Source organism: Dendrobates tinctorius, unplaced genomic scaffold (assembly GCF_039654945.1).
Source record: "Dendrobates tinctorius isolate UK_male_01 unplaced genomic scaffold, ASM3965494v1 ptg000070l, whole genome shotgun sequence".
In the NCBI taxonomy this organism is placed as follows: Eukaryota; Metazoa; Chordata; class Amphibia; order Anura; family Dendrobatidae; genus Dendrobates; species Dendrobates tinctorius.
In genome coordinates this window covers 68665776-68678193 of record NW_027361738.1, presented here as the reverse complement: position 1 = coordinate 68678193, position 12418 = coordinate 68665776, and the positions used below count along the sequence as shown (strand labels likewise).

The 12418-nt window shown below is 43.9% G+C and overlaps 1 protein-coding gene across 1 annotated transcript in view; it reads right to left on the bottom strand.

Moving 5' to 3' along the window:
• Positions 1–12418, bottom strand: part of DNAJC1 (DnaJ heat shock protein family (Hsp40) member C1) — a 92960-nt gene that overhangs the window by 53157 nt on the left and 27385 nt on the right. Inside the window, exons 2-3 of the mRNA XM_073581821.1 lie at positions 10410–10511; positions 10145–10191 (exon numbers count right to left, since the gene is read on the bottom strand). Coding sequence (XP_073437922.1) covers positions 10145–10191; positions 10410–10511 — 149 coding nt within the window. The remainder of the gene's footprint in view (positions 1–10144; positions 10192–10409; positions 10512–12418) is intronic.

Here is a 12418-nt window from a genome sequence, read left to right as displayed (position 1 = left end):
TTCTCTTTTGCAAGCTAAACATTCCCAAATCATGCAACCTTTCCTCATAAGACAGGGTTTGCAGACCGGTCACCATTCTGGTCGCTCTTTTCTGAACTTGCTCCAGTTTGTTGATGTCTTTTTTAAAATGTGGTGCCCAAAACTGGACACAATATTCCAGATGAGGTCTGACCAAAGAGGAGTAGAGGGAAATAATGACTTCACGTGATCTAGACTGTATGCTTCTGTTAATACATCCTAGAATTGTATTTGCCTTTTTTGCTGCTGCATCACACTGTTGACTCATATTCAGTCTGATCTATTAGTATACCCAAGTCTTTTTCACATGTGCTGTTGCTTAGCCCTATTCCTCCCATTCTGTATATGCTTTTTTCATTTTTATTGCCTAGATGTAGTACTTTGTGGCATTACTTCCCAATGATCGTGTATTTCTGGTTTTCTCATTACTATATTTTCTTATGAATACATTTCTGATTATTCACCTTCAGGGCAGATTATCATAGCTCGTATTTGGCCGATAACTGCTTAAAAAAAAAAAAAGCTAAACTGAACAACTAAAGAAGGTAACACGAAAAGCCTGTTCATTACATAGAGAAATATTAAAAGTAATTCCGGTATTTATTAAAAAGTTTCAAGAACACATTTTATTTGGCTCCTCGAAGTGACCATTCAGCGTACTAAACCAGTCCCCATGATAAAGATGGTGTGCAGGCTGATGCTAGGGTGAACTCGGGTTTTTTTTTTTTCCTTTTTACACAGGGATCAACAATGTGACCCACATGCCCAGAAAAGGAGTAAAGCAGGATTCTTTGCATTGTTAACTAAACATGTGGAGTGAAGGGGGGGGGAAGAAGAGAAGCAGCCAGTGTGCGCATTCAGTGTAAAGCAAGGCTAATGAGCACTAGCTGCTACACAGAACTGCAATACATTGCACTGCTGTAAACAGGCTCTTCACCAGACAAGAATGTGAAAGGACGCCTCCAAAATGCAGCCTCCAGACTCCTGCCGACTGGGGTGGTCAAAAACTCAGCCAGATACCAGCCTCAAAAATGACCACAGAGGTTCTTCATCAACACAGTCAAAACTTGGCTATTTTCCTCCTCTATTCTTACATCTAGTGAAGTTTCCAGTCCACCGATATGAACAAAGGAGGTTTTCATTCTGGATGACAAGATGTCACGTGTAAATATAGTTCCGAGAGTTGATAGCAAATGTAAGACACCGCTTGCTTTCATTGGCAGCAACAGAAATTTTGCCAATGTCAGAAACAAATTTTGGGGCACAAAATGGGTTTTGATTGATCATGGTCAACAAAGCCAGGTTTTTTGGGATTTTTCACAAATCGGGTTCCACGGACTTCTCTAGTTGTGATCTACTCGACATGGAACACAAATGTCAGGAAGAGTTTGCAGCGTACATGTTAAATGTCGACCATTTAGTCCTGTGTGGGCAGCATGCCAACATTAAACTTTTGGTTTAGGAAAGTGCTAGGGGCAACCATAGAAACAAACAGTGCAATGTACGGTTTTACACTAGGGTGCTATGACCAACGTATGCAGATATATGCCTATGGAGAACCACACATCAGTCTTCCTTCCGAGGTATACACTACCGCCAACGAAAGGGTCACTGATCGCCCGTCTAAACTGGTTGTCGATCATTGCCCAGCGTAAACCTGACAGCCATCCAATGACATAATGATCGTTAATCATTTGATTGCATCTGTCTAGAAATTATTTTTGGTTGACGGTATTTCATCAACCAATTCATCAGCCCGTGTAAGAGGACCTTCATTCAGCACTTGCGTGTTAACAGTATAGCAGCATCAGTACATTAAATACAAAATCCCAATGATTGTGCACTGTCTCTAACATTATTATATGCCCTCACTGTAACTAAAACTCATCTTTCCTCTACTAACGAAACAAAGGACTGAAATTGCCATTTCTGTGTGTGGTTTTACCATCTCTCTCAAGCAGCACGCTTCCGGTCTTGGAGTTATATTTGACTCAGATCTTTCTTTCACTCCCTATATCGGATCGCTCATGTCACCTGCACCTCAACAACATCTCCAGAATCTTGTTTTTTTTCTTACCTTTGTTATTGTAACATTTTTTTTTTTACTGTTGCTTTGATTCATTCTTACGGGCATTATTGCAACTCTCTACTAACCTCTCCCCTCCACAATTTATCCTGAAATGCATCAAGGGTCATATTTCTGTCCAGCAGCTATACCGATGGCTCCATCTTGTGCCAGTCATTGCACCAGTTATTCATCAACTACAGAGTACAATATAAACATATCTGTAACTCACAAAGCTCTCCACAGTTCTGCACTGCCCTACATTTCCTACATCTTTGTCTACCACCCTACCCATGCTCTCAGTTCTGCTAATGATCAGAAACTAAAGGTACTGTCACACTTAGCAATGTACCAGCGATCCCGACCAGCGATATGACGCGGTCAGGATCGCTGGTACATCGCTAAGTGGTCGCTAGTGAGCTGCCACACAGGCAGATCTCACCAGCGACATAGCAGGGATCGGGGGTCGCTACTTACCTGTCACACTAGGCAATCCTGCGTCCTCCCGCCCGCGTCCACGCTCGTCTCTCCACAGGAAGCGCCGCAGGAAGCTGACGACGAGAAACGGTCCAGCACGTTCTTGCGCGATCAGCGATAACCAGCGGGGGAGCGGGTTGTAGGTAAGTATCAGACACAGCGATATCGCTTAGTGTGACAGTACCTTAACAGCCTCCATAATACGAATCTCACACTCCCATCTCCAACACTTCTCTCGTGCAACGCCAGTTCTATGGATTGCACTACCCCGGACAATATCAATTCCCAGTATCCACAGTTTTCAACATAATCAAAAAAAATACATTTTTTTTTCAGACTGCCTTATCACCTCACCTCATTAATTTAACTATTTCATCTTCTCCCTTCCTAACAATCTGGACCCCTCTATCACACGTTTTCTAACCCTCCATTCACTCATTATCACTTTGTATCTCAGATATTGGCTGATAAGCGGTTCATACAACGTTATTTGAATGCCCCTATTACATTGATGGCTGAACGATACACAACTTTTTACCTTTTCATGTCGCCCCTTATTACTAATGCTGTCAGTGTACCCTTATTCACACACAGGCATCAACATTGACACATGGTAAGGTTTTAATATTAGACAGTGTAGGACCGTCCCGATCAGAGTTACCTTATCGTGGTGAGATGGCTTTTATGCTATTTTTTGATAAAATACAAGTATTACAAAAAACTCGGTTATTTAAATGCGCTTTTTATTTACTTAGTTACATCAGGTTTTTTGCTCACTTTTTCCAATGTGCACATGCGTTTATATTCTGCATGTGTACCAACTCAAGTCAGGCTCAATTTTTTGTGTTTTTTCTAATGCTTTGTAAAGCAGAAACCTCAATTTTCATTTGAAATTTTGAATCATGTATTGCTGTGCAATTTCTTCTATAGCCCATCTCATTTGAAAAGTGCTAAAGAATATGATGGTGCTATAGAATTAAAATTAAATATTATTATTACTACTATTATTAAATATCAATATATATGAACAGAACACCTTCCTTTTCAAAACCTGATCTTTTCAGATTTGCCCCCACTTGCAGGCTTTATCTTATTACATCCGAGTCTCCAGCTGCCATCAGCAGCCTTAATAATCTCTGTCGGATATTACGGTCCAACCTCACAGTGTCACTCCCTGTAGGATCACCTACAGCGGCACATCTTATATAGGAGCTAATACAATTCTTATATATCATTTTCAGTGGCTAAAATTTATCAGATAAAATGGAACTAACGTTCCTAGCGTGATGTGCATTACCGGCTCCACATATTATTAGGAAGTGTGTCGTTTTACGCTTTCTACACTTTGCCCAGTCTCCTCCTCTTCGTTATTGGGATCCATCATAAACTAATATTCGTTCATACTAATCCGTACAATTCTTTTAAGTATTAGTTTCTACTAAGCCATAAGTATCTCCATCTTTGTAGCATGCCAGTTATTGTAGTATGGATGCCAGCAAGCTGTCTAAATGAAAAAGGGGCATAAAAAAAAAAAAAAATGTAGAAGACGTTTGTGCAATCATTTGACAATAAATGCAGCTAATGTATATACACATCCATCTTTTCTTTTTTTTGTTTACCAATTTCTGTTTTGCAGGAAGGCGATACTGGCAATACCCCATGGGGAAAAAAACTACAATTTCTTGGCTAAAATGTTGGTAATGTATGATTTTGGGGAGAAGGAGGAAGAAGAGAGAGAGCCGGGAGGAGGAGGAGGAGGAGGAGGAGGAACGAGAAGAGAGCCGGGAGGGGGAGGAGGAGGAGGAGGAGGAGGAGGAACGAGAAGAGAGCCGGGAGGGGGAGGAGGAGGAGGAGGAGGAGGAGGAACGAGAAGAGAGCCGGGAGGAGGAGGAGGAGGAGGAGGAGGAGGAACGAGAAGAGAGCCGGGAGGAGGAGGAGGAGGAGGAGGAGGAACGAGAAGAGAGCCGGGAGGGGGAGGAGGAGGAGGAGGAGGAGGAGGAACGAGAAGAGAGCCGGGAGGGGGAGGAGGAGGAGGAGGAGGAGGAACGAGAAGAGAGCCGGGAGGGGGAGGAGGAGGAGGAGGAGGAGGAGGAACGAGAAGAGAGCCGGGAGGAGGAGGAGCAAGAAGAGAGCCGGGAGGAGGAGGAGCAAGAAGAGAGCCGGGAGGAGGAGGAGCAAGAAGAGAGCCGGGAGGAGGAGGAGCAAGAAGAGAGCCGGGAGGAGGAGGAGCAAGAAGAGAGCCGGGAGGAGGAGGAGCAAGAAGAGAGCCGGGAGGAGGAGGAGCAAGAAGAGAGCCGGGAGGAGGAGGAGCAAGAAGAGAGCCGGGAGGAGGAGGAGCAAGAAGAGAGCCGGGAGGAGGAGGAGCAAGAAGAGAGCCGGGAGGAGGAGCAAGAAGAGAGCCGGGAGGAGGAGCAAGAAGAGAGCCGGGAGGAGGAGCAAGAAGAGAGCCGGGAGGAGGAGCAAGAAGAGAGCCGGGAGGAGGAGCAAGAAGAGAGCCGGGAGGAGGAGCAAGAAGAGAGCCGGGAGGAGGAGCAAGAAGAGAGCCGGGAGGAGGAGCAAGAAGAGAGCCGGGAGGAGGAGCAAGAAGAGAGCCGGGAGGAGGAGCAAGAAGAGAGCCGGGAGGAGGAGCAAGAAGAGAGCCGGGAGGAGGAGCAAGAAGAGAGCCGGGAGGAGGAACAAGAAGAGAGCCGGGAGGAGGAACAAGAAGAGAGCCGGGAGGAGGAACAAGAAGAGAGCCGGGAGGAGGAGGAGGAGCAAGAAGAGAGCCGGGAGGAGGAGCAAGAAGAGAGCCGGGAGGAGGAGCAAGAAGAGAGCCGGGAGGAGGAGCAAGAAGAGAGCCGGGAGGAGGAGCAAGAAGAGAGCCGGGAGGAGGAGCAAGAAGAGAGCCGGGAGGAGGAGCAAGAAGAGAGCCGGGAGGAGGAGCAAGAAGAGAGCCGGGAGGAGGAGCAAGAAGAGAGCCGGGAGGAGGAGCAAGAAGAGAGCCGGGAGGAGGAGCAAGAAGAGAGCCGGGAGGAGGAGCAAGAAGAGAGCCGGGAGGAGGAGCAAGAAGAGAGCCGGGAGGAGGAGCAAGAAGAGAGCCGGGAGGAGGAGCAAGAAGAGAGCCGGGAGGAGGAGCAAGAAGAGAGCCGGGAGGAGGAGCAAGAAGAGAGCCGGGAGGAGGAGCAAGAAGAGAGCCGGGAGGAGGAGCAAGAAGAGAGCCGGGAGGAGGAGCAAGAAGAGAGCCGGGAGGAGGAGCAAGAAGAGAGCCGGGAGGAGGAGCAAGAAGAGAGCCGGGAGGAGGAGCAAGAAGAGAGCCGGGAGGAGGAGCAAGAAGAGAGCCGGGAGGAGGAGCAAGAAGAGAGCCGGGAGGAGGAGCAAGAAGAGAGCCGGGAGGAGGAGCAAGAAGAGAGCCGGGAGGAGGAGCAAGAAGAGAGCCGGGAGGAGGAGCAAGAAGAGAGCCGGGAGGAGGAGCAAGAAGAGAGCCGGGAGGAGGAGCAAGAAGAGAGCCGGGAGGAGGAGCAAGAAGAGAGCCGGGAGGAGGAGCAAGAAGAGAGCCGGGAGGAGGAGCAAGAAGAGAGCCGGGAGGAGGAGCAAGAAGAGAGCCGGGAGGAGGAGCAAGAAGAGAGCCGGGAGGAGGAGCAAGAAGAGAGCCGGGAGGAGGAGCAAGAAGAGAGCCGGGAGGAGGAGCAAGAAGAGAGCCGGGAGGAGGAGCAAGAAGAGAGCCGGGAGGAGGAGCAAGAAGAGAGCCGGGAGGAGGAGCAAGAAGAGAGCCGGGAGGAGGAGCAAGAAGAGAGCCGGGAGGAGGAGCAAGAAGAGAGCCGGGAGGAGGAGCAAGAAGAGAGCCGGGAGGAGGAGCAAGAAGAGAGCCGGGAGGAGGAGCAAGAAGAGAGCCGGGAGGAGGAGCAAGAAGAGAGCCGGGAGGAGGAGCAAGAAGAGAGCCGGGAGGAGGAGCAAGAAGAGAGCCGGGAGGAGGAGCAAGAAGAGAGCCGGGAGGAGGAGCAAGAAGAGAGCCGGGAGGAGGAGCAAGAAGAGAGCCGGGAGGAGGAGCAAGAAGAGAGCCGGGAGGAGGAGCAAGAAGAGAGCCGGGAGGAGGAGCAAGAAGAGAGCCGGGAGGAGGAGCAAGAAGAGAGCCGGGAGGAGGAGCAAGAAGAGAGCCGGGAGGAGGAGCAAGAAGAGAGCCGGGAGGAGGAGCAAGAAGAGAGCCGGGAGGAGGAGCAAGAAGAGAGCCGGGAGGAGGAGCAAGAAGAGAGCCGGGAGGAGGAGCAAGAAGAGAGCCGGGAGGAGGAGCAAGAAGAGAGCCGGGAGGAGGAGCAAGAAGAGAGCCGGGAGGAGGAGCAAGAAGAGAGCCGGGAGGAGGAGCAAGAAGAGAGCCGGGAGGAGGAGCAAGAAGAGAGCCGGGAGGAGGAGCAAGAAGAGAGCCGGGAGGAGGAGCAAGAAGAGAGCCGGGAGGAGGAGCAAGAAGAGAGCCGGGAGGAGGAGCAAGAAGAGAGCCGGGAGGAGGAGCAAGAAGAGAGCCGGGAGGAGGAGCAAGAAGAGAGCCGGGAGGAGGAGGAGGAAGAGAGCCGGGAGGAGGAGGAGGAAGAGAGCCGGGAGGAGGAGGAGGAAGAGAGCCGGGAGGAGAGACGGGAGAAGAAGAGAAGGAGGAAAGGAAGAAGGGAATGAAGAAAGAAGAGAATGAAGAAAGAAAAAGGAAGAAAAGAAAAAGAAAGGAAGAACGAAAAGAAAGAAAGGAAGACAAAAGGAGAAGGAGGAAAAATGGGGAGAAGGAAGTGGATGAGACGAAGTTAGTAAACCCGAGCAACCTAAAAGACCTTGCATTGAAGAGGTAAACTCAGATTGTAGGGTTTTGTTTTTTTTTACTGGTGGACAGATCATTAATGTATGGTCTGCTAACATTTACAAGATGATATACTCTAGATTATCAGGTACAGCCCCACCCACCCCCTTAATTCTATTGACAAATACCAAGCAAAAAATATGATAGATAAAGGCTATGTGCACACTGAGTTTTTTGGCTCTGCGGATTTTGTAGTGAAAACCGCAGATAAATCCGCAGGACTAAAGTCCTGTGGTTTATCTGCGGTTTTACACCTCATAATGAATGAGGTGTGAAACTGCAGCGTTTCTGTACTAAAGAATTGACATGCTGCGGATTGTAAACCGCACCAAAAACACGCGGAAAAATCCGCAGCATGTGCACAGCGTTTTCCAGTTTACCACTGAAAACAATGGTACTGTACAATGCACCTAAATCTGCTGCAGACCCGCAGCTGCAGAAACGCTGCGGATCCGCAGCAGAATCTGCACCGTGTGCACATACCCTTAGAGGTTTTTGGCTGGTTGCCTGTGGTAGTACTGCACCCAGAAGAATGGGAGTGTGCTGCTAGGTTTCCTTCTAATTTTATTCATTTTTAAATTTTTCTTTATAGACACATTTTTGCACTCACATTTTGGAAACAAATGGAAACAAGTATCTCATCAGTGATCTATACGGAAGGGACTTATTACTCATTTTCATGCAAATGTCATATGGTTGAAGAATTGAGACAAATGACACTACACGAGACTCCGTATGATCTCAGAATGTAGTACGGCTCCAACTTAAAAATATACCACTTTTCTCTTGTACAAAACTTACTTTGATGTTTAAGAAAATATCAAATTTGTGGTTTGAAAAAAATAGTAAAAGGTGGCGATATCAGGAATTCAGAAGACGATGGTAACTCTCTGAATGCAAAATGGACCAGAAACAGTGTGTATACCTTTGGTGATACGAGCTGTACCAATAAAATGCACGCTCAATTTCCTTTTCTATTATTCCTGACAGGTTTCATTAGTTGTGCTAAAAAGAAATCTGCTTTTTTTTTTTTTTTGCATTCGGATTCAATGTTAGGTTGGGACATTGCACCTTGTGTCAATACCAATAGCTCACTATGAGCTATACGCTGTACGGGTGTAGCAAACAGCACAAAGATGACGTAAAACCAGAATAATACACCCAGCGGTATCTGCCCGACCTCTTTAAATTAGCACACAATTGGTTCATGTATTAAAAGCCATCAAAATTTGACATTGGATTAAAAAAAAAATAAAAAAGTAACAGCAGCCATGATTGCAATTATTGCATCTGGTGCAACATGCATATGTCCATACTACACATGAGTAAATTACGGTACCTAATTCTATTAACGGCCATAAAAATGATAAAACTGAATGTTCTCCTCCAACTATATAGATATATTTATTACACACATGTACATACATACACACACACACACACACACACACCTCTTTTAGCAAAAAAAAATGGTTAAACCCCAAAAAGCAGCTCTGATATTTTATCTCAATTACTAAAATGGCCCAAAAGATTAAGTGTTTATGGGGGATTACTGCTTGCCTCCAGCGAAATTGAGGCAGAAGGCCAAAAAAAGAAAAAAAAAAAAAAAGAGGATGTGGAGTATAATAAACCAATAAAGGGCAGCTGAAGTTGCGTGGTGAAATAAAATGGGCGGAAGCTAAAAACGGGTTGTGGCTCGGTCTACGTCTTCTAAAATAAGTTATTCCCAGAATTTTGAGAATTAAATATGTGATTTATTTCCATCCCGCCTAGACGTATAAAACGCCAGATAAAAAGAATTATGTTTGCACCAGAAAATGCAATGTGAATTATATTTATTATATACACAGCTGGTTTTATGCCACTGACCAAGTTTTGTAAATTACCCAAATAAAGTGATTATTTGAGGACCTGCTATCAGGAGAACCCTCAAGTCCTGCCAAAGTTGTGGGATTTTTCTTACAATTACAGTGGGATCTTCCACAAATACTTTTGACATAAGGATTTCTTTACTTCGCATAGAATGATGGATTGCACTTTGCAGCGCCTAGGACGGGCATTGTAATGCTGACTGGACCGGCACAAAGATAGGAGATCTGCTGGCTTGGCAGGAGCTTAAAGCGCACACTTCAGCTTGATCTCCCTTTTGGGTTGTACGGTGGGTTTGGTGCCAGGCGTCATTGCCAAAAAGTGTGTCTAATGAAGAGTCTGAGATGAGTAAATAAGAAAATTAATGTTAGCAAACAGACGATATTAATGCAGAACTGAGAGTCTATGTAGGATTTGATTAGTTGCCCATGCGTGCCGGTAGCAACGTACCGGAGCCCCAATTTTATGCCGATGGCACATGTATAAAAAAAAAAAGTACACAAGAAACTGGTAAAAAGGACTGTGGCCCCACATCTGAAAAGCTGAGAAAATTGCGTAGATCAAGATCACACCTTGGTGAAAGGAGTCAGACTGAAAAAGGAAACATTTTAGATCTTAAGACTTAAAGACAAAATAGAAAATAGACAAAATTATAGCTAACACGTGTCAGAGGGCTTACCAATAAATGCCATTTGCAGATTATCTTAAGTCCATTAGATGTACAGAAAACGTAACGCATAATTGTGACGCGTGATACAAAAAAAAAAAATCAGTGAACACAAAAACAGATTAAACAAATCAAAAATTAAAATAAACCTCCTGAATAAGCCATTATGTAAGAATACTAACAGTTTATACCTAAAATAAAAATAAAGAAAACATGCAGATGAGGCCCTCACCTTGCTCGTCGTTCTTCATCTTTCAGTACTTCATAGATTGCTACCAACTGTAACGATAGAATGTAAACTAGGTTTTAAAAATAAGTTCCGCAAGGATTACTAAAATAGACAGACGGAAAAAATATTTTAAGATGGTAAAGATTTTGAATTTGTGACTGTCGCAACGTAACATGACTTCACAAGCAAAAAGAAAAATATATATTCCAAATAAAGAAAAAAAAAAAAAAAAGAATATAAAAGCTCCCAAGATCTATTTTTCCCTTACTTGTCTGAACTGAGTCTCGGCGTTTTCTTCTTTATTCTTGTCGGGGTGCAGAGTTAAGGAGAGCTTGCGATAGGCTTTTCTGATGTCAGCAGCTGTAGCATCCTGCAAACAAGAGGAGGAGGTGGTGGGAGGGAGATGAGGGGAGCACAAAGCAAAGTTTTGTAAAGAAGCTGAAATTCCCAGAGCCTCGTTAAGATGTAGAGATAGCCAACCAAGCACAGGACCTGAGGCGATGTAATTCGAGACATCGGGGAACAGGCCAGGGGAGACCCACATGAATGAACAATTATTCAGCCTAATTTCGCTTTCTTTCCCAACTTCTCTGTGAATATCATATCTTACTCCTCGTAAAGGAGATAATATTTTCTTTACACTCGGAGACGTATTAACCTGCAAAGCTTTACAAGACTCGCAGGCAACTTTGGAATGTCAGGCTTTCATCCTCGGAAGACAAAGCAAAGAGGGGGCTTCATCTACGAGGGGCTACAGTCTACTTCACGCTCACGAGTCAGACTGGCTTGTGCTTCTTGAAACAAGAACATCGGTGAAATCCATATATGTTCTGCGCCTCCGAGAAATACAAATACCGGATATTTTATCATTACTTCGCACATGGCTAGTCATTAAAATTATTTACAAATTTACATACTGGTATATATCATTTTCAATTCATTACAATGTATTGTTTCTTGTTGGTACAGTCTCTAAAAATATTTTAGACTAACAGTCTATGTTCACACGTCGCAAGCTGCTGTTTAATGTTCCAGCAAAAGCAATGAGATTTCAATTCCGTCATTTTTGCAGTATTTTTTTTACCTATTTAAAGTAATGAGAAACTGCAAAAAAAATGAGAAATAAAAATGCATTTTTTGCAGTTTTTTTGGTGGAAAAAACTAACATGTACTGTAGACAAAATATGCATGTAATCTGCCTGAAAAGCGTACCAAAAAAAAAAAAAAAAAATTAGAAAACTGCTGTTTTTATTTTTTTTTTTTTTTTACACAGCTTTCTTACAGTAAGAGTTCAGATTTAGGCTGCACAGAAAACAAAAAAAAAAAAAAAAAAAAAGACTAGAGCAATTTATACACAGCGTGTTTACTGTTTGGAATGAAGGTTTTGGCTCCAGGGAAAGTAAAAACCTGCAAAAACGTCAAGTGTGAACATAGCCGTAAATTGCTTGTGTATACTGGATACAGCAAGATTCATTGCCAACCCTATAAACATTGTTCTGTTTCAGAGGGTGGAAACAAGAGGCGCCGACCAGAAACATTTTTGAAAAAAAAAAAAAAAATGCTAAAGCATTAACTACACATTTAATCTCAGAATATAATAATTGGTTCACTGTCCTTTATAGCTAAATGATAGTAAAAGTGGTCATGGGTTTATAATAACGCACCCGCTGGGGGTAACACAATGTCAAATTAAAATCTGATCCGATTACGGACTATTTTGCATCCACTAATCCACCCAGTACGTAAAGTGAATATATCTAACATATAACCTGCATTGCACACCAAGCTATATAACAACTAATAGCAGCATAAAAGCAAAAAGGTAGCGGTAACCACTAGTAAAACCACCATTAAAAACTCAGGTAAAAAGAAATAAAAAAATTAGAAACATTTAAAACCTAAAATAACGCCAATGGTCAACTTTTTTCAACATTTACTGCAAAAATGAAAGAAAAAAATAAAAATAAAAAATAGATTACGAATTCAAAATTTAAACTTCTTTCCAGATGTGAGGTTTTTCCTAAATTCAGTAAAAAAAAAAAAAAATCATCACGTCATCATCCCATTAGTGAGAGTCTTGGATCTTTTTTTTTTTTTTTTTGATCAAATAGATTTTTATTAATCAGAATTCAAAATACAGAATATACAGTAAATCTTCCACAAACAATAGATTTACAAATTGAACATCCCTGTTCCCCCCCCCATGTAGACAGCTTATATAACTCTTTTCTCCATAAGATTTCTCTTACACCGTAATTTACCATTAGGCTGGAGTCA